This window comes from Ochotona curzoniae, unplaced genomic scaffold (assembly GCF_017591425.1).
Source record: "Ochotona curzoniae isolate NIBS_2020 unplaced genomic scaffold, NIBS_Ocur_1.0 contig_1302, whole genome shotgun sequence".
Taxonomy (NCBI): domain Eukaryota; kingdom Metazoa; phylum Chordata; class Mammalia; order Lagomorpha; family Ochotonidae; genus Ochotona; species Ochotona curzoniae.
In genome coordinates, this window is record NW_024465035.1 from 4,486,138 (window position 1) to 4,510,310 (window position 24,173).

The 24,173-nt window shown below is 48.6% G+C and overlaps 1 protein-coding gene across 2 annotated transcripts in view; it reads right to left on the reverse strand.

Moving 5' to 3' along the window:
- ACP3 (acid phosphatase 3) overlaps positions 1-24,173 on the reverse strand; it is a 37,727-nt gene that overhangs the window by 7,964 nt on the left and 5,590 nt on the right. Inside the window, exons 2-10 of one of the 2 annotated variants that reach the window (XM_040962886.1) lie at positions 20,680-20,775; positions 18,037-18,123; positions 17,469-17,621; positions 15,855-15,953; positions 14,200-14,292; positions 12,086-12,218; positions 7,735-7,817; positions 6,193-6,296; positions 2,497-2,666 (exon numbers count right to left, since the gene is read on the reverse strand). In XM_040962886.1, coding sequence (XP_040818820.1) covers positions 2,497-2,666; positions 6,193-6,296; positions 7,735-7,817; positions 12,086-12,218; positions 14,200-14,292; positions 15,855-15,953; positions 17,469-17,621; positions 18,037-18,123; positions 20,680-20,775 — 1,018 coding nt within the window. Of the gene's footprint in view, positions 1-536; positions 2,667-6,192; positions 6,297-7,734; positions 7,818-12,085; positions 12,219-14,199; positions 14,293-15,854; positions 15,954-17,468; positions 17,622-18,036; positions 18,124-20,679; positions 20,776-24,173 lie in introns of those variants that run through there. The other variant, XM_040962893.1, reaches the window with a different exon arrangement.

A 24,173-nucleotide genomic window follows, 5' to 3' on the forward strand; every position in this document is an offset into this window, starting at 1 on the left:
TCAAGCTGCACCAGCTCCTGTCTGTTTTCTTGGCCTTGAAGAAGTTCAAGTACTGAGCTTTGCTGGAGGTTACCTTGTGTCTTCCCCTCTCAACACACTTTGTGTGAACTGAAAGGGACAGTGTGCTGGAACAGGGATTCGGAAGAGAACGGATTCGTAGCACTTGCTGATCTCTGTGGCGGAAGGACTCCTGCCAGGTGGAGGTGTGCACGTCCCACTTGGTCACGTGAGACGGCGGCAGCTCATCACATTAACCTATCCTTCATACTCATAGATTTTGCCAACTACAGGAACTGCCCTCTTCTCGCATACTGAGTTGCGCATTCTGGGACTGTGAGGCAAAGAATTCTTTGACAAGGGGCAGTGTGGCTGATTGGGAAATTAAGGAGAGGTGGGCTCAGTGGGCTTTGGTAAATTAATTTACACATGAATCAGGCAGTTGTACTAATGGAGCACCGAGCTAGGCGTGACACAGGCATGTCTGCGCACGGAGGACACAGAGTGTAGAAAATATGACAGACACATGTTTTGCTCCCAGGAAGCTATTTCGTCCTTTTAGAGCTGACCCCCGCCCTTCTGAATGAAACTGTGCCAAAATGTCCGGAACCCTAATCGTCTGAGGAATGGCTGCTCTATTTCAGCTTCAAGCTAGTAGGACATCCGGGAGATGCCCTTCTAGGACCTCATCCCCCATTCACCATCTCCATTCAGCGCTGATCACCCAAGGCACAAGGTGACCACCTGCCGAAAAACCTCCCTGATCTCCACGACTTCTGTTCCTACGGCAATCCCTGTGTGCACCTGACACAAATATGTAACATGTCTGTTTTACTTCGTTGCTCCCTGTGAGCTTCCAGGGGCATGGTTGATTTTAGGGGAGCTGGAAGAAGGGATAAGTTCCATCTTAGATAGAAGAGAGAGGGCCACGCACACACGGGCCTTTACTTGGTCAGAAGTAGTCACGGCCAAACTGTATTTTCACGCAAAAATGTCCAAGAGTTTTCCTTTATCTTCTTCTTATCCTTCCTTTTTTTGTTAAAATGAAAACAAGAGCACCCTGACATCCGCCTGCAGGAATTCTGCTCTAATTACACACAGACACATGTACACTTGCACAGTTTTCCAAGTACATTGTTACAGAAGCATTGGTTTTGGACTTCTCCAATCACGCCTGGACGCTTCACTTGACAGCTGACAAATTCCCCGAAGAAAGTTACACACATGGATAAGGACCCTCAGGACATTCACTTGGGAAAGAAATGACACAAAGAAACAAATACAGCGACAAGTTGTCAGTCATGTGAGGCCATGGCTTTGCTCCAGATCCCGGGATCCAGGGTCACCCTCACTAGCCACCATGTCCTCTTGTCCCATGTCTATGGGATGATAACCTGGTGTTCTCAGGTGCAGCGCACCTGCCGCGTGGAACACCTACAGGGCTCAGCAGGGTGTCATTCGAATTGAATTGCACCTGTACAGTGAGCAGCTCAGCGATACCCTTTTGTGAGCTAGTGTTTTCTGGAGCTCTCCTTGGTCAGTCACAGCCACACTCTCAGTGTTCCAATGAGCCCTGAAAACATCCGACATTTCTAAGATTGTCCCAGTTCAATGCGCAACACCGTCGTTCCTCCCTGGAGCCAGGTTTAGGTGCAGCCTCCCCTGCCAGGCACCGGAAGGCAGACTCCGACACACAGCGCTCTCTAGTGGGCCAAGCCCAAACAGCTTGCTCTAACCACATCTCTTACTTGCTGTCTAGACTTGAAGAGCTACGGCACAAATCACATATATCAAGGCTTTTTAAGGAAAGAAAAGCTTAATTTTTTGAGTTTTCTTGAAAGCAACAGGAATGCGCCAGGTCAAGGGACACAAAAAGGCGTTTATGTTTTAGCCCTGCTGCCCGACACGCCAGTGTTTTAAAGCACACACAGTACCAGGCAGTACCAGGTTCCCAGCAGAGAAAGATTCTCCACAGGTGGCCATGGCGTCCCATCCTTGAGAGAAGGCTGGGGTCGACAGGTGAGTTGGCCCATCGTCCCCATGGCCAGCTATGAAAGCTCTCCTCTTCCTTGCTCCCATCCTAGACGGTGGATTTTATTTGTAACAGGTTCCAACTTTGGACATGGAAAGAACAGCTTCATCTAACCTTACTCAAGTCAAATTTGTGAATAAATGTCAAGAAGTTCCATGAACTTGGACTTCAGTCGAATTCCTGATTACATTTTGGCACTGACGTCCTTTTACATTGACACTGAAAAACAACAAAACCAAACAAACAGCAAGAACCACAGCAACCCGAACTGAGTTGAGGTCTATGGCAAGTGGGGCACGGCAGGTGGCAAGTTAGTAGCTGCCCGAGGTTGGGCATCCCTGAAACATGCAATGATCATGCAATGCCATCTCCTTCCAAGCTGGAGGTAACGGGCACAGTGCATTGTCAGAGCGCCCTCTGTGAGAGACGCTGCCGGGACAGCCCCTAATGGGTCACATCCTTAGTACCTTGGTGGCTGTTGGTGAGCATGCACTCCGAGGACCAGTCTTGGGGGAGCACAGGGGCAACCAGCTCAGCGAATTTCTCCAGGGGACAGCTCTGGGTGCAGCCGGGCAGCGTGAGAGGATGAGGCTCGTGCTGTGTCTCATTCCGATAGTACATCTCCACGAAGTACTCCCTGGGAGGGGCGGGCAGGGGAGACAGCGCCGTGAGTTTGGGAATGAGAATGTAGCCCAAGACTGGGACTGGGACTGATTACCAAGAAGGTAATCAGAGCGGGAGGCCAGAGGCAGGGCAGTACTTTATGGCAAAAAGCAAAGCACTGTTTGGGAAAGCTCCAGTGGCTTAAACCAACTTCAGTGAATCTGACATGAGTGGTTTCTGGATGTTAGCTGATAAAAAGACAAGATTAAAAATCAAGTAGGATAGAATGCTGCTAAACATAAATAAATTCTTAATTTTTTAGGATCTTATTTAAAATATTTTTAATATATAACTTTTTTTAGTCTTTATTTCAATCCCCTCAATGTTTTTTTTTTTTTAAAGATTTATTTATTCAGGCCCGGCAGCGTGGCCTAGTGGCTTAAGTCCTCGCCTTGAACATGCCAGGATCCCATATGGGTGCTGGTTCTAACCCCGGCAGCTCCACTTCCCATCCAGCTCCCTGCTTGTGGCCTGGGTAAGCAGTCAAGGACGGCCCAAAGCCTTGGGACCCTGCACCCGTGTGGGATACCAGAAGAGGATCTGGGCTCCTGGCTTCGGATCGGCACAGCATCGGCTGTTGCGTTCACTTGGGGAGTGAATCATCGGATGGAAGATCTTTCTCTCTGTCTCTCCTCCTCTCTGTATATCTGACTTTGTAATAAAAAAAAATCTTTAAAAAAAAAGAGGGAATGAATAGACCAGTGTTTATACGGAATGCCAACATCAAAGACAGTAGCGGGTTACGCTATGCCACAATGTTGGCCTCTGTTAAAAAAATCATTTTGAGAGGCCAGTATGGTGGCTCAACAGGCTAACCCTTTTCACTGTGGTACCAACATCCCAAAAGGATGCCCTGTAATGGCTATACAATAATATGTAAGGGTTTAGCACCTCTTAGCTCTCGTCTGTTGATATTAACATTTCGACTGGAGTGAGGGATGTTTCACGTGTTTTGTCTATATTTCCTGATTAGCATGTTGGCCACTTCTCCTGGTGTGCTTGCTGCACATTCATACGTCCTTCTTGCAGAGGCAATCTGTTTATACACATTATTCATTTTTCACTGGATGTTTTGTCATTAAGTGATTCGAGTTCCTCATATATTCCAAATACTGATTTCTTGTCAGACACACAGCTTCCAAATGTTTTTAAGTCATTTCTGTTGCTTCTTGCTTTCGCTGTGCAGAAGCTCTCTCACTTGATGAAATGCTGCTTCTGCTTTAGCTTTCTGAGCTTTAGGAGTTTATTCAAAAAGCCCTTACACTCCCAGGTCCTGATAAGCCAAGTCTTATAAAACATCGTTTTAACAATGAATGGAGTGCTGTGCCAGCATCCCGTTCAGGTGCCGGTTCACAACTTGGCTGTCCAGATTCAAACCAACCCTGCCAGTTGGAGATGTGCCAGCTACTTGGGCCCCTGAACCCACACAGGAGCCCTAGAAGAAGTTCCTGGTTCCTGCTGGAGCCAGTTTGGTCATTTGGGGAGTGACCGGCAGATGGAAGATCTCTCTGGGCCACAGGCTGGATGAGCCCCACCCTGCTAAGAGCAAGGATGGCACATGGTTCTTTGAGGTTAAGATGGCTGATAAGCAGCTTGCTTTCTCCACTAAAAATAGAAAAAGAAAGCCATCCTTTCACTTTACTGCATTATTTTATGTAGGCCATGATTTTAAATGTCTATACCAAACTAAAGCTACAATCTTTTATCTGGAGCCTCTGTACCTACAGTCCTCACAGCTGAGGGGCTAAAGTTCTTCCCTCTCTTTCTTCTCATTGGGAAGGCGTGAGGTCACCTTAACAGTCAGGGTGACCTATTAAGCAAGCATCTACAGTATTTATTAACTTGCTTCCTTCTTGTTCTTAACGTGAAAGCAATAAGCTTTGACCTTTGGTCTTTGTCTGACGAGCAGTTAGAAATCCCTAGTGGAACAGCGACCGTGCACAGCCCTTGGTTAACCGTTTCCCTCCATGTCAGCATCACTCAGTCAGAAAACAGTTCCCTGCGTTTGGTTCCTTTCGGGATGCGCAAGGTGCTCAGGCACAAGCTTTGGTGGGCGAAGATGCTGCCCAGTCGGGGCCAGCAGGTGGCAGAGGCAGAGAGGGTGGAGAAGGCAGAGCTTCTCTTGCCTTGGGGACTCCTGCTGGGCACCCACAGCTGGCCCTCCAAGGGCCCTGTGTGCAGGGCTTGTTGTCTCGTCTCTGTTTCCTGGATTAGCTGAAGTCTGGTTAGCTGAGGCCGTGTTCAGCTCCCCTGCATTGCATCTGCCACACCAACAGGTTCAAGAGAACTCATCTGCACCCTTCCCTAGTGGGGCACCACCCCCTCTCCTTGGATGCCTGATCTACCCACACCGGGCCCACAATATTCGGAACTTCAGAATGTGCAGAAGAAATGTGGGCCCCTCGATGGAAAAGCATTTAGATTTTGAAGATGGCAACCCCAGAGCATGACAGGGAGCAGGAGCAGGGCTGGCACCGTGGCATAGCAAGCTCAGTCTCTGCCCGTGGCACCGGCATCCTCCATGGGGGCTGGCTCATGCTTCAGCTGCTCCGCTTGCAGCCCAGCTCCCTGCTTGTGGCCTGGGAAGGCAGCGGAGGAATGCTCAAGTCCTTGCATCCCTGCACCCACGTGGAGACCCGGAAGAAGTTCCTGGTCCCAGCTTCTGATCAGTTCAGCTCTGGCCCTTGTGGTCGTTTGAGGGAGTGAACTAGAGGATGGAACCCCCCCTTCCATTTCCAATTCTGCCTTTCAAATAAAAGAAATTTTTTTTTAAAGAATCTTCACTACTGGATATGAATTAACAGAATTGTCCAGATATGTTTAAAATGTCTTAATTTAAAACCTGTTTTGGGGCCCAGCGCGGTGGCGCAAGTGGCTAAAGGTCCTCGCCTTGCACGCCCGGGATCCCATATGGGCGCCGGTTCTAATCCTGGCAGCCCCGCTTCCCTTCCAGCTGCCTGCCTGTGGCCTGGGAAAGCAGTCGAGGACAGCCCAAAGCTTTGGGAACCTGCACCCGCGTGGGAGACCCGGAAGAGGCTCCTGGCTTCGGATCGGCATAGTATCGGCCCGTTGCGCTCACTTGGGGAGTGAATCATCGGACGGAAGATCTTCCTCTCTGTCTCTCCTCTCTGTATATCTGCCTTTCCAATGAAAAAATAATAAAAATAAATCTTTAAAAAAAATTAAAAAAAAATTTTAAAAAAACCTGTTTTGTAACCACCAAGCTAATTTATTTTTCTCTTGGTGTCTCCTACTGGACTGTGCTTCCTAAGGCGACAGTACAGTGCCAGCATACTTCCCAGGACAGCCGACTTTTCCACGCACTTTGCAAGCTGTATCCTGTGGATCCCATAGTTCCCCAGTAAGAATCCTCAAGACCACGGCTAGCTAAGATGCTGCTGCCACCGTTTTCCCGTTGAAAAAGAAACCAGAGACAGCCCGTCGGTATTTAGCCCACAGAACCAGAGGAATTACAGAACTTGCGGCCCAGGCACACCTACCCATTCTCCTGGAGCAGCTCCATGAAGTGGCAGGCGGCGTAGGGAGGAAGGCGTCCGTTGTAGACCTCCAGCGCCATCTGTAGGCCGCTCACGGTAGTATCGTGCTGCGGAGATGACACATCGGTTTTCATTCCACAGATACCAAGCAACAGACATTCAACATTCAACAGTTCATGAATAGAGTTTTGTTGAGCATCTGCAAAATTTCATGCATATTATGATTTCCATTTAAAAGCCAAAGGGGGCAGGCACTGTAGTACAGTGGCTTAAGCTGCCACCTGGAATGGCATGGTGCCAGTTTGAATTCTGGCTACCCTGCTCTCCACCCAGCTTCTTGCTGACGTGTCTATGAGACGTCATGGACTGACCAGCTAGAACCTCCTGGGTGACTTGGAGTTAATGGCTCCAGGTTTCAGCCCTCCCAGCCCTAGAGGCTGTGGGTTATTTAAGGTGCAAACCACTGAATGGAAGATCTCTTTCTCTGCCCATCCCCCGTTGGCCTCTCCCTTTTTGTCACTCTGCCTTTCACATAAATAAGAAAAAAAGTAAAGAAACTGGGCCCAGCGCAATAGCATAGTGGTTAAAGTCCTCGCCTTGCACGCCCGGGATCCCATATGGGCGCCGGTTCTAATCCCGGCAGCCCCGCTTCCCATCCAGCTCCCTGCCTGTGGCCTGGGAAAGCAGTCGAGGACGGCGCACGAGACCTGGAAGAGGCTCCTGGCCTCTGGCTTTTCAGTGGCTCAGCTTCAGCTGTGTCGGCCATTTGGGGGAGATTCTCTCGCTGTTTCTATTTGTAGCTCTGTCTTTCAAATAAAAATAAAATAAATTTGGGTCTGGCGCAATGGCTTAGTAGCTAAATCCTCACCTTGCATGCGCAAGAGTCTCATATAGGTATTAGTGTGTATCCTGGGTGCCCTGCTTCCCATCCAGCACCTCTTACGAGCCTAGCCCAAAGCCTTAGGACACCGCACCTGTGTGGGAACCCTGGAGGAAGCTCCTGGCTCTGAGTCAGCTTAGCTGCGGTCTTGGTGGCCTCTTGGGGAGTAAACCAGCGAATGAAAGATTTTTCTGTTTTTCTCTTTGTAAAATTTGCCTTTCCAATAAAAAACCAAGTAAATCTTAAAAAGAAAATCTTTCTGTGCTACAGTCTGTCTTCATATTCCAGTGCTTCTACAAGAGGGCAGGTTCTGGAGACGTTGCTGCCACCCCGTCACCCCCCACACCCCTGGCAGACTCTGCGGAGGGGTTCTCCTGGGTTTCACGGCTCCCCTCACACCCGGGGCGCACACCGAGCAGGAGGCTTAGAGCTGCCGCCAGCTCAGACCGCCTGAGACTGTCAGAGCAGGCTACAACAGTACAAACGTTCATATCCGGGCCTTCCATTTCAGGCACCGCTGCCCCACGTGGCCAGTGCAGTGAGGCCTTTTGTCGGTCGTTCTCGCTCACTGCCACGGTTTTAAGTCGCAGGGAATGAGGAAGGACAGGAGCTCTGTTTTCTAGAGCCTGCACACCTTACACAGGGGACTGAAGACACATACTTACTGCAGAATACATGACGAGTTTTTTGTAGCTTGGTGAGTGAGCGGCATTCTTCATGTGACTGAGGATTTCACTGAGCAGGACGCCTTCAAAGAGACACATCAACAAAAGCTGAACCCAACAGAGCTTTCCATTTTAGTTTGCAAATAAATCTAGGGACGCTCCGTGCCCTGAACTTTTGGTTGAGCGCCCACTAAGTGTAGGGTGGCACGGTGCACACACGTTAGTTTGTACCGATTCCCATGTGCATGTGGAGGTAAGGGAGGCTGAAGGCCAGAGGCATCCAGCGACTCGCAGCCTGGTAAGGAGAGCTGAGCTGTGTGCCCACACCTGACCCATACTCTACCACGTAGGGTGTGGCTTTTGCTACAGGTTGAGTTAGAAGCCTGGCCGACTTGGACCGTACAAGACGAGGGTTAGCCAGCGATCTCATCCAGACTTGACCGGGAATGGCACTTGGCAGGAGGTGTCTGTACCCTCCGCACTCTTGCTTCCATTTTCTGACGGTCAGACCCGTGCAGCCGTGGGAAAAAGCAGCAGCTCCGGGCTGCCTTCTGCAGGCGTGTCACCTGGTTAGCCTGATGTCTCAGTTTGGGGGCAGCCGGCATCAGCAGCGGCCACCTGTGGTCTCAGTTTTTGATAGGGGAAAACTTCTGCCTTTCAGACCCCAAGTTCTCACGTGTAGCTCCCCAGGTGCAAAAGGCTCATGCAAAAGCAGCACACAGTCCCCTCTTTGCTTCCGAGCATTGGAGGCTGTGTGGGGTGTCTTGAGGTGTCAGAGTGCTCTGAGGACAAAGCGCCTTGGAGCCCTTCACCGCAGCAGGCTCCTAACTCTGCATGTGCACTCTCCTGGCTCAGAGTGTCACGGCACCAACTTGCTCTGCTCATAAGGAAGTGACTACAGATAGGCCTGTACACAACAAGTACAATAGACAAACAGGTGGTTCGTTCTTCCTTTAGGTAATAGGCGTCTTCTTGACTGTGAATGGAAGCAGCTAGACACTGCCTCGCTAACAGTCTCTGTCCCAGGAGCTTTGCAGGGAGTTGAGTTGGTCTTTATGCCACACTGGAGTGAAACCTTGTGGCCGGATTTGGGGTCAGGGTAGGGCACAGCGGGCCACGACAGCGGTCTGCCTCCAGCAACCTGCCTTTTGTGAGCAGTCACTTTGGGCAGCTGTACTGCTGCAATCAATGTGATGATTCTTAGTTCTGGAGTGACCAGACGTGGATGTTTAACGCCACGCTCTGGGATTTCAACATGTTGTTTTATAGGCTGGGAGATTGAGGCTCAGAAAGGCTCAGCCACAAATCCAAGATGCCACAACTTGCAAGCAGAAGGCCTGGGTTCTGGACCAGGCCTACCCAGCTCCAAGCCTCTGCTCAGATTCGTTAGACCACGCAGTGGCAGGAAGTGGCCAGGCTCTCGCTCCATCCTTCAGGCGGCGTCCCACTCATGTTACGTCACCGTGGTTGTGAGACATAAGCCTCATTTCCTCATTTCTTCATGCCTGGACTCTAGCGAAGGTTGGCAGATTTTCTCTGTGAAAGGCCAGAGGGGTAATGCTCTGACAGCGTGGAAGCAGCCACAGATGCATCTACATCAATGAACATGGCTGTTTTGATAAAACTTTACAAAATCAGACCCTGGGCTGGACTGAGCCCACAGACAGTAGTTGGCCACGTCCTGGTCTAGAGGCAGATGAAGTTTTCCTGCCCTGAGCTGGCCAGCTCTTTACCTCTGCATTAACCTCAGGGGTATTTCTGACTGTGTGTTTATTTTCCTGAACGGTTCCATTTTTTAAACTAACAGATGGAACAAAAGATCTGCCACAGGTCGGAAGGGGCTAGCCATGGTCCCCTGGGCAAAGCCTGTCTCCAGGCAGGATCCGTGCAGGTGTTTTGGCATTGGAACAAGCACGTGGTCCACAAAGCTCGCTTGTCCAGCCAGACATGAACAATGGCCTGAGCTTGTGTTTTGGCAGAATCACATGAGAAGCAATTCCGTGTCCTTCAAGAAGCAGGAAGGTAAGGTCACAGGAGTGCTTGCCTGGAGAGGCTCAGGGAGGGCCAGAGTCTAGCTCACTACCTTCATCGACTGGGGAAGCGGAGGCCTAGTCCACGTGTGAAGTCATGTAGCAGTTATGGGGTGGGGGATGTAAGAGCAAACTTCTAGAATAAACCATGTTTCTTCTTCATACATAAACATGCCTGCATCTAATATTAGACTAAGGCCAAGCACTGTCTGCTGTGGAGCATGTTGAAATTATAAAATTATAAAATGCAAATGCTGATCCAACTGGTGGGGCCTGAGATTTCTTTTATTACTATTAATTCTATTATTATTAATCTATTTGAGAGGGAGATATTGAGAAAGAGGGGTCTCTTTCATGTGCTGGGGGTGAGCCCAAGCTAAAGGCAGGAGATGGGAACTCAACCCAGATCTTAGAACATGTCAGGAGCACTCGTCGGAGCCATCACCACTGCTTCACAGAGTGCCCATTAGCAAGAAGCTGGGGTCAGGAGTCGGAACCAAGCTTTTAACCCAGGCATTCTGAAATGAACGCTGGACTCCCAACTGCCATCTTCATCCATCAAGCTACACTCCTGCTCCAAGATTGTTTTCGTGTATATTTCCAGTCCGTTGCTAGGCGATACTAATATTGCTGAGCTGTTGGGTGTGTTTTGATCAGTTAGTGGCTGGAATCCTGAACCCACCATAAGAAGGCTGAGCAAAGCAAATCAAGAGTGCCCCCATTCATCATCTGATGGGGCCTGGGAGTGAGGTAAGATGCTGGCCTGGTGGGCGAGAACGAGGCTTGCTGCTTGCACAGTTGACACAATACCCATTGCATGCTGTGCACTGACGCTCCTAAGGCCTCCTCCCCTGGGACCTGCTATGCACCGGTCTGCGTCTCATTCGGTTATTTCCAGAACACACTGGGTTTGAAAATTACTCCGGGATGCATTCTGGGTCTTGCTGTTCACACCGTCACATGGAGTAGGGATTTGTGCATTTCAGTTAAGGCTGCTCTGGGCTATGCAAGCAGCACTCCTGCACAGCAGGTGCACAAATGGCCACCATCCTTCCTGCGAGCCTCAGCCACCTTTGTTCATCTCACATGAACTTGCGGCTCAGTATCCTGGTTTCATAACCCCGTTAGCAGGTGTCTTGGTCGCAGCCTGCCTCGCCTTTATGTCTGATGCACAGCCCTGTCCTTCAGTTAGAACGGAATTCTCTTCTGGTTTATGATTTAGAACTTTTTGTCTAGGGAGGTAGCCCTGGGTGAACATACTGGGCTTTTTGCCTCACAAAAAAGAAAAACATGTAAAAGATAGACACAAAACTGGTCCAGGCCCAAGAATGTTTTGCCTGTCTGCATTCTCCTGGGATTCTGGTGGGTTTGTCCTGATCTTAGGGTGAGCTGCCTATGGGAAAGTCTGAACTTCTGACAGTCATTCAGTATGTCTAGATACTATGTACCCTCCTGGGATATCTCCTGTGTTTGGGACTCTCTTCATTCTGCCAACCCACCGTGGTGGACCTTCCCCTGCTTGCTATAATCAGTTTTACTGTCTTTATGAACCAGTACTGAGCTGACACTGTATTCAGGGTCTTGGCCCACACTCCCCAACTGCCCTCCCAGGCCCCAGCGTTGGTCCCCCTATTTCCTGTCATCTCTCCTGACTCTAAGCACCTGGCACTCTCATGCCTGGATTTACCTTCCCCATCGCACAGTGTCCCATGCTACATAAGTGCCACTTCCAGTAAAGACATCCCACTGAGAAATCAATCTAGGCCCCTTTTCAACACCAACAGGAAAAATTCAAGCCGCATCATTCATAACATCTATTATTCATTTATATTTTCTCACCTTGAACAGTGGCCCCTGCCTAGGGTTTCTGGAAAACTCGCCATTTTTGTTGTTTAAATCTTCTATTTGAAATATTCATCCTAAAGGCCACTAGGCATTGTTGCTTTTCATCAGGCCTTGGACACAAACACTAGAACTGTTTGAATCTAGAAAGGCTAGAGAGCTCACTTAGCACTGCTCTGCAGTGTTCGGTTTTCCAGATTGGAAGACTAAGACTCAGAGCGGGTCAAGGGAGGCTGCTGTGGCAAACTGCTGCTTGTCCTTGCATTATGTTCCAGGCACTGTTGGCTTGGGGCTAGTGGATACACACAGGCATTGGGACTCCTCTGTCTGCTGAGTAGGTGTCACCTTCCCCGCTGCTGTTGCAGAGTCATGGAGTGGCCAGTCCGAAGGTCACTGGCTGACGAGTGACAGGACCGGGACTCCGACCCAGGCCAACCGACCCCGAGTTCAGTAAGTTCCTCTCATCTTCTTGTACTTACCCCCTTGGAGCCTGGACTTCTCCTTCTGCTTGTGAATTCCGTAGAGCGACAGCAGGGACAGCTCTGACAATTCTCTCAACTTGGTCATGGCTTCTTGCGTGGCCCAGGGGGGTAAAGTGAAATTGTGAACACTCTGTAGCAATGAGGGAAAAACAGGTGGATTTTTTAAGACTGTCATGTTTGTTGACTTTGAGAATCCTCTTTTACCCCGTAAATGCTGCTAGCATTAGCCTTTCTTGTCCTGTTGCTTCTTTCTGAGAAAACTCTGTGTTGTGGCGTGAGCATTTGGTGCCAAGGTTAGGATGCTGTGGGGGACAGCCTCACACCACGTCAGGTCCCCTGGGTTACAGTCCTGCCCCAGCTTCTCATTCCAGCTTCCTGTTAATGCAGGAAGGCAGCAGTGAGGATTCAAGTACTTGGGTCCCTGTCACCCATAGGGGAGATGCGGGAAGAATCCCAGTTGATGGCTTTGGCCTGTCCACTCCTTGTTGTTGTGGACATTTGGGGAAATGAACTGGTAGTTGGATCATCTCTCAACTAAAAAAAGATACATAAAAATTTTAAAAAAGAAAACTGTATATTGTAATAAGCTTTCGTATTGATTTCCAGAAGAAAAAAAATTATGGACATGCACTTGCCCCTTCCCACCAAGACTGTAAGTTTTGGCTAAATTCCAGGCCAGTGGGAGATATGATTTGCAGAGGAAGGGCACAGTAGTGCCAGGATGGACCTCCTTCCTTCAGGGAAGGTTTGGAATGCTCTCTCTGAGACTGCAGAGAAGTTAAAAGTGGGCAGGACCAGGACTCGTTTTCTCAGCTGCTGTTGTGTGGCACAGTGGGTTATGAAATAACCAGCATTTCATATCAGAGTGCTGATTCAAACCGTCAGTGCTCCACTTGTGACCCGGCTTCCTGCCGACGCACCTGGTAAAGCAGCAGAAAATGTGGCAAGCACTAGGGCCCTGCCACCTGAATGGAGTTCCAGGTTCCTGGCTTCAGCCTGCCCAGCCCTGGCTGTTGCAGCCACTTGGGGGATGAATCAATGGATGGAAGATCTCTCTCAAGAGCACGTTTGTTCAAAAGCTGAGTGAGCTGCCTGGAGGCCAGTTAGGTCAGGCAGGGTATTTCTGGAGCATTTAATGATAGACAGCCACCCCATCACCTTCCAGCTTGCTGACTGCTGGACATGTCTGCACCATGCACACAGTAGGTGCTTAGCAGACATTCATCGAATGGTTGAATAAACTACTAATGGGGCAGTTGGAGACCTCTGCCAATATTTATTATCTGCTATAGAGGGAGGGAGTTGGAGAGAGGACAGGGACAGGGAGAGAGAGACCACAGCGACGAAATAAGGGAGGCTTGAAAGGGCGCCACTTTAGCTCAGACAAACTGCAGGGGGAAAAACAACAGCGGGGGATCTACTGGTGGGCCACACCGCTGAGTGGTCCTAAGCAGGCTAATGAGTCTTTCCGGAAGCAGAGGCTGACGGTAAATGGAAGATACTGAGAAGGTCATGCAGTTTGGACACGTACCTCTCCCACAGAGGACACGCTGCCAGCTGCTCTTGAAGGCATTTGCTGGCCCTACACATCCAGATGATCTCAGAATCAGAAGGTGTGGGGCCAGAATTTTGCCTCAGAGCAATGTCATGCTCAGAAAAACAGCGACAGAGAGAAGCTCCTTGGTCTTGAATGAAGCACAAGCACAGTAGTGATTCATCCAGGGACCAAGAATCCTTGGGCGGATCATGCAGGCAACGCCAAGAGCTTGCCCACAGCTGGACTGCTTACTTCTGCATCTAGAGATCGGACACGTTCTGTGTAATAGCACTGGCTTTTCCGTTAAGATGCAGAACAGGAGTTGTGCTTCCCTGGGTGACTGCAAAGCAAGCGAGCGGCACTCCAGGGAATAAAAGCTGCCTTGCATGCTTTTATTTTATTTTATTATTAATGCGCATGGTGGAGAGAGAAGTCAGGATTTCCGAGCTTTTCAGGGAAGTTTTCAATTATGCTTCAGTGCCAAGGGAAGTGTCAGTAAAAACCCAAAGGGAACGCACCCATCTGTTTAAAAAAGGCATAAATCATTCAACTTCTGATTTTCCTCCCCACTTACCTCACAGAACAAGGGGTCGTAGACTCTACTCCATATTCCAAAAAGTTCATGGCCGTGGAATCCTGACAGTGTTGGCAACTCGTCTATAAAATTCTGTAAGACAAAAAAAAAACGTTTTTTTTTTTTCCTTCTCCAGGACATCGCAGGTTGACACTCTTGACATTTGGGGTAATTCTTTGCTGCGGGGCAGCCCTGTGCGTTGCAGGAAGTTTAGAGGTATTCTGGCCTCTCCCCGGCAGGTGTCAGCAGCTCTCCCACCGCCCCCAGCTGCGATGGCCCAGCCTTAGCCCCGTGCTCCCTGCTGAGAACCTGTGACCTCACAGAAGAGTGCCTCCATCACATCGGTCATGGTATTGCCAACCCAGAGAACATGGCACACGCTACGTGAAATGACAGAGAGATGCTGGCTTGTTATGGTAGGGTTGCTCAATTGCCTCTGATGGCTGCAAGTGGCAGCTCTGTTTGGAAGATGTTGTTGATCTATGCATGCTATATGTTTAGGAAACTATTGTTTGTCCGTAGGAACTCCAACAAGATTCCCATAAAATACATAGAAAGAAATGTTGAAAGTGCTTTCCATGCTCTCCCCACCTGCCAGGGGCCAGGTGACTTCATGGAGGAATCCTAGCAAGCCTTTAAAGAATCAATTATTGTAATACTGTCTTAAGAGTATACAAAACATTTGAATGAATTTAGTGTAACTTCAATACTACCAAAGACTGCTCAGGAAATAAAACTAGTTCAATGTCATTTGCAAAGCAGTGCAAAAGTAAGATGTCAGTGAACAGTTCAATGTCTAGAAAGGGGCTCGAGGTGGTTGTTATGGATCACAACCCAGATGTCACTGGGAATGCCTGCATTACAAGTCCAAGAGTTCGAGTCCTACATCTGCTCCACATTCCGACTTGCTGCTAAAGTACACCCTGGGAGTTGGCAAGCAATGGTCCGAGTAGCTGGGTTCTTGCCGCCCACGTGGGAGACCTGGGATGAATTTCTGGCTCCTGAATCATCTCTGACTGTTGCGGACATCTGGGAAGTGAATCAATGGATAAGAATTCTACAGCTGTTTGCCCCTCTTCCTCCCAAATAAACAGAACGTTCTTTTAAAACGAGAGCTTGTACAGACATAAAGAAACCGGAAGACCGTACAGGAAAAACATGCCAGGGGGTGACGTGTGGGGTCATGGAGACTTCCCACTATGCCCCTTTTGATATTTCCCAATAGACGGCAGGAATGTATTACTGCTTCAAAAGATTATTTGTCGTAGCACAAACATTTCATTTACCGTTGGCACAGTCTTGAAAAGGGCTATTTCACCAAGAAAGAAAGAAACACAAAGCATTGTCACAGGCAGAGGCTATCGTCCTAGCTCTCAGCCTCCGTATGGCAGGTGACTGAAGACCTGAATGTATTCTCACCCAATCATGCATTCTTGGCTCCCGCCAGGGACACGGGTACAATGTTTGAAAAAGATTGCCTTGTCTCCCCGTGTGGGATGAGATGATGGTGTCTTCTCTTGTTAAAGGTTTAGTGCCTCGCTAACACCGGTCGGCAGCAGATGCATTCATCCCACACCTTACTAGGACTGAAAGCCTCAACACCTCAGGCCCCGCCCTCACGTCCTTTCCATCACCAAAGAATATGACTTTCCCACCTTGTAAGGCTTCAGCCTCTTCTGGAATTCCTCTGACTTCAAAGTCTCGCTCTGAAGTTCTTGAAAGCGAGGGCAGTTCTTGAAAGGCAGGTACAGCAACTGAGGACGACAGACAAACCGCACAAGCTGTATTAGTCAGCAGCGCTTTGCTAAAGAAGCTGTGGTAACGCGTTAGGCCTCTGGGACGTCCAAAGTGGCCTTTAACAAAAGTCTTAGATGTGTTTTGAGGTGAATGGAAATCCTGACATTGGGGAAGAAGGGATTGTGGAGAGACAAATGGTTTGCAGGTCTTAAAACAGAAGACTATGTATTCAGAAGTGAAATACTTCATGGTTTTCTTTCTTGAACTTGCCTCAACAGGGCCATGCTATTCACTTCCTGGTTTCCCAGGCGAATAACTTCTCTTGCCTCAACCTACTTTTTTCATTTCTAGCAGTAAGAATGCAGCTGTGTATACCTGTAGTCTGACCTCCCCTCCCCTAGATGTTAACAAGACAGCAGTGAACAAGATAGGCAGCATCCAGGCTCTCAGGGAGTGTCTAGTTTATGGAGAATGGATACTAAGGAAGCAGATGAGTAAGTCTAGAAGATGTTGGCTTCCTTGAAGGAAAGAAAAGTTCATGTCCTGCCTGGGCAGTGTGGCTGGAAGAGCAGGGCTGCTCCAGGCTGTGTGTGCAAGGGGCAGAGAGCAAAAGTGCCCTTGGTGCTGTCTGGGTTGAGGTTAAGTAGAGACTCGATGGTAGGAGAGGACTCAGAGTGTCACCCAGGGGTGCATTGTGGAGGCTGTGGGACCTCCTAGAAGCCACGGCCAGGAGTTAGAAGGCAGACTTCCTCTGGCTGTGAGATTTCTCTAATGTGTGGCCAGAGAGCTTCTCTGAACTCTGGACACAGGGTATCCCACGCTGCCCACTGCTGCAGCCTGTCTTCTCCCCTCCCCCTCCTCTGGGGCCTGGGTTCACACTCCCATTCTTCTTGGCAGCTCCCTGCCCAGGCGAGTCATGCTTTCTGAATACCTCTGGCACATGCAGCTTGCCTCCGAAGTCACGGTCCACCCTCATATGGTGCTCCCCACATCTCACAATGCGCCTCTCCTCTCATCTGACTATGGGGAGGAAGGGAACATGGCCTCACAGGGCACCCAACTCAGATCTGCAGGTAAACTTGCACTGACTGATGGGTAGTTTTCATCATTGAGATGCAAGAGGAATTTTTCTACCTTTGTAGGTAGCAAGAGGTCACAGGCAGGTAATCTTGCTAGCTCCTCTTTCCCTCTCTCTCACTCTCCCTGATTCATCCTCTGTTAACAGCTCCTCTGCTCTCTTTACTAACTGGTGACTGTCTTTCAGGATTGAGGGTGAAGCAGCTACTGGGTCCACATTGCTGGGTTTTGTCAGTAGTCAGCCAAGTGGGTGACAGAGATCCAAAGGAAGACCCAGTTCCTACCTGCTATTGCCTGGACCTCTCTTTATCTTACTTTGTCCTTCGTGCCTTTATGAAAGGAAAGAGTGAAGATAGCGCAGTGCAAGGGACCTTGGACTCCCAAATGGCATGTGCTGAGCAGCCTGTCTGCCCTTCCTGGTCTAGGTGGGCCCTCAGTTCTCCCAGTGTACTGACCCGATCTTCAGACAGGGAGACGGTGTGCACTGGGATGGGCTGCCAGGGTAGGTGGGGATTCCAAACGCTGGAACCTTCCGGGGGAAACAGGGCTGCAAGGTTTGTCATAGCACTCATCAGAGTCCGGTCAACATCCGTGCTTCGAACATAAACCTGGAGTGTGAAAACCAAAGCAGAAGCCAATGGTAAGGACTTCCGTTTGCCCGTGGAATGGACAGGGTACTAGAGGAGAAAACAGACACCCACATTAAATATTAGCACATACTGCAGTAATATCATTATAATAACATCAGTTATGACATGAATAATAGTATGGGCACACCATGGTACAAAGTAACCTCACAGACAATGATTGGATTGACAAATGAAACCAGCAAGAGGAGGCTACTTACCAAAGTCATTACCCAGATGTCTGAATTTGCTCATATTCATACATTTTAAGAACAGTATAGTTGCATAAAGAGAGGGACATTTGCAAATGAGATCTCTGACTTGTGTAAGTCCCACAGACAATAAGTCATCTGCGGGACTGTTTTAGTTTCTTCAAGGTCAAGATTTCCCAACTTGCCTGTTCATGCCTGTAGGACTCGTTCAAGAACTTCCTGTATCTTCTCCTAATATATCCTCCAAGTTCATAATGCTGCTGCATGCCACGCTGTAGGAAAGACAGAAGCAAAAACTAGTGCAAGTCCCTTCTATGAATCCTAGCATCACTGACAATCATCGTCTTGTTAAATGTGTAGAGTGAACAGTAATGCTTTAACAGTTCTGTAGTAGCAACACATATCCAAATGGAAACAAGAAGGCTACTTTTAGTCATCACTCTGAGAAAACTTTGTCCATCTTCATCATTATCACTTAGCATTGAGCCTTGTGCATCGAAGGCACTTAGCTGACACTGGGTGGCTGCTTTCCTTCAAGGAAATGGTTCATTTCTGTATCCTGTGTGCAGAGCATTGAGAAGAGCTGGTTGACCACCTGGTGTGGGTTTTACGGCAGAAATCCAACCATCTGATGAGCTTGGGCTTGATGAATCTGGAGGTGCCTTTCAACATCTGGGAGTAAATGGTTTATTGTCTGCACAGCTGGACGATGCCTGGTCTCTAAAATGATAGGCCCTGGGATTCCAAGTGTGGTCTGTGGATTGGTGGTGTTGGCCACACTTGAGAGGATGTTAGAAATCAAATGTATGGGCATCACCTGAGATGCGCTCAGCCAGGACCTTAAGGAGTGGCTCTCAGGAACCTGTTGTCTGTAAGCTTCTGTGAGTCAGAGACATGCCATTGGCTCAGTTGTCCTCAAGCATCAGAAACAAAATTATCTAGAGGTGCTTGCTGAAACGTAGGTTCCCCAGCATCCCTCCCCAAGACTCGCTCATTGGCTCCTGGATGGAGCTGTAGAAGCTGCATTTGAGAAAGTAACCCTTCTCCCTAGGGCAGCCAGGTTCATGATTTGAGATACATTATATTCTGGCTGGTCTCTCATCCAGAGCCTCATGATAACTTCAAGAACTGGAAAGGAAGCAGTCCCTGAGAGTGTGTCTTGAGCCCACTTGCTGGATGCTTGGCAGCCTTGGTCACCACTATCATCACATCCCCTCTAAGATAAGCAAGATGGTGGGAAAGTGTGCCATGCCCTGGGGAGTTGCAGAGGCAGGTGTGTTGGCTCTGTGTTCTAATTTACAGCTGACGTTTGAGGAAATGGGCATTTCTATTTAGAATTGTGGTTTTCAGTCTATTGTAGGCACCAAGTCACCACAACACTCATTAAGATACACATATGCAGGCTCTACTTCACAAGTTTCTGGTCCACTGACCATAGGGCGAGGTCAGAGATTTTTAATTTCTGAGGAGAACACAGCTGATGGGGATGCCTTTTTTCCAGGAACTGATCGTAAGCTGAGAGCCACTTCTCTGAAAGGCTCTCACCTCTTCATGCTTGTTTGAAATGTCTGACCCAACAAACACAGGCCCTGGTGCTCTTGAGTGTTTGAGTGGCTCAGTCATGTACCAGTGTGAACAGAATCAACTGAAAGCACATTGGTCATGCTGACCCTCAGAGCTGCCATGATGGCTCAACTGGCTAATCCTACCCCTTCAAGAGCTTGCATCTCATATGGGGGTTGGTTTGTGTCTCAGCTGCTCCATTTCTCATCCAGCTCCCTGCTTATGAGCCGAGAAAGCAGCGGAGGACGGCCCAAAGCCTTCAGACCCTGTGCCCATGTGAAGACCTGGAAGAAGCTCCCGACTCCTGGCTTCAGATTGGCTCAGGTCCAGCCATTGTGGTTATGTGGGAGATCTTTCTATCTGTCCTCTCTGTAAATTGGCCTTTTCAATAAAAATCAATCTTAAAAAAAAAGGAAGGAACCTGAAATTTTGTGAATCTTCTCTCATTCTAAGCGCCAGAAGGTGGGCAGGAAGGGTTCTGACTTAGAACCCAGAGCCACAGGATTCAAATAGCCTTTCTGAAATAGCTCCCCCACGGGACACAGCAGTTCAGAGAAGCATCTGAGCAAGGCAGTCAGTTAAGGAGCTTCTAAAAACACCAGTGCTTAGGCCATGTTCTAGACCTATCACATGCGAAGCTCCCAGGAGACAGAAATGCTTTTTCAGCCTCTCCAGGTAATTGCAATGTTTGGCAGAGGTGGAGAGCTCTCAGTTTTGGAATTACTCTGTGACATTTTGTTAAAGTATGTAAACAGCACTTTGGTCTGGTCAGGAACAATGCAGCTGGGGCTGGGGCTCCAAAGTGAAGAGACAGCCATTCTTCCTGGTGAGAGGGAGCAGCATCCCAGAACAAACGACAAATGCCATTGGGCCCAGTGTGCCTTCTCCTTAGGTACATTTTTGAAAGCAGCGATCCCTGTGTTTGACCCTTATGAGGAAGGCTCAATCATAGCACAGTCAGCTAATGAATAAAATTCTGCTACCGTGTCTTCCAGAGTCACACTTTCCCAACCCTGTTGGTTCAGACTTCCAAGAACAAAGCTATCTTCTGACTCCTGCTCCAACCCAAGAAACTCAGAGGCTGGCTGCTAAGTTCACTTATTGGTTCTTTTCGACATTTTTAACATCATCTCTCTTCTTCTGTTACCCATGCACATCTTACACATATTCAAGGGCAACAAGGTGAAAACAAAATCCCGGTGGAGAGCTCCATGCACATTTTCCCCAAGACTCATCCACAATTTTTAGGTGGACATTCAGCCAACCTGAGTGAGTTGGCCAAATCCTTGTGGCCATGAAGTTTCCTTGATGGGGTCATTAGGGAAGGTTTCGATGGGACTTCGATCGCCATGCCGGAACACCTGCAAGTGGAGAAGAGAGGGCAGTATTAGGAATTTCAGTTGTATATTTTGCTTCTGCCCAGCGTCATAGATATTCTTCCAAATAGCAGCTGGTCCTCAACCTGGACTGCCAATTGGAATCTCTGGGGATGTTTTTAAAAAGTTCTGAGGATCGGGTCCCATTTCTGCTAATTTTGAAATCGGTCTTGGATGCAACCAGGGTATCAGGATTTTAAAAATCTCTCCAGGCAGATCACCACTCGCAGAGAAAGCAAGTACGGTGGCCTTAGTAGAGCGGGTTTAAAGAGCAGAGCAGTAGGCATGATCCGGAAACCTAGGCACTCATCACTCCAACCTATACAGGTGAACCTCAGCTAGTGCATTGTTCAGTAGGCAAAACCACTGCTTGAAGTGCTGGCATCCAGCTCCCTGCTCATGGACTGGGAAAGGGGGTGGAGAATGGTCCAAGTCCTTGGGCCCCTGCACCCATGTGGGAGACTGCTGGCTTCACTCTTGCCATTGCCGCCAGCTGTGGAGTGAGCCAGCGGTTAGCTCTCTCTGTCACTCCTCCCTCTGTAAACCTGCTTTCCACATAAAAATAAAAAAAAAAAAACTTACAGAAAACGGAATTCAAAGATGAGTTTATTTTGGTGAAATATTTAGAAAACTCATGCCTTTCCCATAAACTTGCTGAAAATCCCTTGTATTCAGAAATAATTCTCCTTTCTGGGGCTCTAGTTTGGTTTTACGTGTTTCTGGGGGGAGTGGCCGAAACATACTATGAACTCTGTGTAAGGGAGGAACATTCCGCAGGACACTCTATGACATCCCCTGCCTCTGGAGATGGAGATGTGTGTGTGTGTGTGTGTGTGTGTGTGTGTGTCCCAAGGATGCCGATGGCTTTCCTTGGGATTGTGGAGTTTTTTCAATTCAGCGGCAACCCTTAAATTATGCCTGGGCATACTTTTCAGCCTGTGACAGGACAATGTTCCTCACTGCTGCCGTACTGAATTCACTACCTCTGTGTTCAGTCTAGCCATCATGCTACATGAAATCTAAAAAATATGGTTGGTGGTAAATGTGATTATTTGTAGCATCGATGGTGATTGCAACAGGAACACATGCAAGATAACAACCCCTTGGGTCTGCGCAATTCTTCGTGCACTGCAGAATCTTCTCTTGACTCCACCATGAGGACGGGCTGGCACTACTACAGAACTGAGTGGGTAAGGAGCATGAGGCTCGAAGAGACGGCGAAGGTGGGCCAGATCTCTCAGTTCTCATGATGGCTAGCCCACCATTTCCTCCTCCTCACTTCCTCCACTGCACCCTTTAAACCACGGGGCTCCGTGCCCCCAAGTGACCCTGTTCCACCAAGTGTGCTAGGCAGATGAGGCACACGGCTTCGGTTGTGGGCTCCTGCTGCACACATGCCGGGACACGTCCAGTCTCTCTGCACATGACAGTGACAAGCTCTTTTTCAAAGTGTCAATCACAACAGGATGCTGGACTCTCTACCATTATCCACACCTACAATGTCATGACACTTCAACAGCAGAATGATGGACTTGTGACTGTTACTGAAGGACTGTACCATTATAATACTACGGGGGTATCAGTGGCAGGGAGGGGGAAGGAGGAGGGAGGAGGGGAAATCGCTGAGCCTATGGAACTGTATCATGCAAAATAAATTAATAATAAAAAAGAAATGAGGGAAAAGAAAAAGCAAGTGTCAACCAGAATATATCACTTAATTGCTTGGGTCTCTACCTGCCCCCCATATCTGCTCAGTGGACTAAGCATTCTTTTGCAGAAAAGTTAAAAAAAAAAAAAAAGCACAGGTAGAAATTTCTAGAGCAGCCTATGGACCCTCCACTGGCTCCAGCAACTTCAGCTTGTATGTGACTGGTCTCATTTCACTTTACCAACTTCAGTGTTAGACACACCACTACACTGTTCTCCACTGCTCTCGATGCAAAATTCTTCCAAGAACACGCCAAATGGATCCTCATCACACTGAATTCACTTTATGTCCTTGCCAGACATGCTGAGCAGCATGGGTCCTCCCGCTCCTGTGGGCCCAGGGCCTTTGCTCATGTTATTCTGGCTGCTTGAAGATCCCTGCTGCGTCTCCTAGCAAGTACCCACTCAATCCAGGTCTGTCCTGAGAAATGTGACCTCCACCAGAAAGTCTCCCTTGATTGGCTGTCGTACGGTAGTATCTGCTCAACCTTGGTCTCATCTTACTGTTTTTTGGCATGGGTGGTTTCTCACAGGCATTACTGTAACTCAGAGAGTGCCTGGTACAGAGTGAATCACACCAGATCTAGTTCCTCCAGACGCACTGTGGCTTCATTTCCAAGTTCTTCATCTCACAGGGACTTTGGATTTTCACTTATCAGAAAAAGAGACGGGTGTGTCCCTGACCCCTTTTTCCAGGATTTATTTTTATTAGAAAGGCTGATTTACAGAGAGAGGAGAGACAGAGAAAGATCTCCCATTTGCTGGTTAACTTCCCTAATGGCTGCAATGGCTGGAGCTGAGCTGAGCTGAACCCTGGAGCCAGAAGTTTCCTCTGGGTCTTCTCGGCAGGTGCAGGGAGCCAAGGACATGGGCCAACCTCTACTGCTTTCACAGGCCAGATGCAGAGAGCTGGATCAGAAGTGGATCAGTCAGGTCAAGAACCAGCTCCCATATGGGAAGCCGGTACTTGAAGGTGGAGGATTATCCTGTTGAGCCACAGTGCTAACCCCACATTTGCTTCTCATTTCTCCTTTCTTTCACTCCTTTGTCACTGCCCCCCGGCCCCTCTCTTTGTGTCTTTGTGATCAGGACAGGGAGTCTGCCCTTGAACTAGGTTGGAATCTCATAAGCAAGCATGTCACCAAGTTTGGAACTGAAGATGCATCACAAACCCTTGGGCTGAACCTGGGACTCCTGAAGGGAGCTTGGTTCTGGACACTGGCTGCTCTCCCTGCTCAGTGAAGCAGCATGCCTCTTCACAGTATTCTCAATGCGCACAAGTGGCTGGGAATAACAGCCCATTTCCTTCTCTTGTAGGAAGTAATACGTCAACCCATTGGTAAAGAGAATTAAAAAGTACAGTAGTCTGGGCAGGAATAATGAGTCCTGTATAGTGCTTCAGGGGAAGGAAAGAGGCCTGAACAGCAGGGGACTCAGCATGAGTCTATGTCCAGGGTCCAGGCTAGCAAGAAAAATAAAAAGGTTATTTATGTACTGACTTACATAAGTATTTATTTGAAAGATGGAGACAGAGAGAGACTGGTTTATTCCACCTACCCCATTTTTTTTTTCTTTTCAAGATTTATTTCTTATTGGAAAGGCAGATATACAGAAAGAAGGAGATACAGAGAGAAAGATGAGAAATACTGTTCATCAGCTGTCACTCCCCAAGTGGC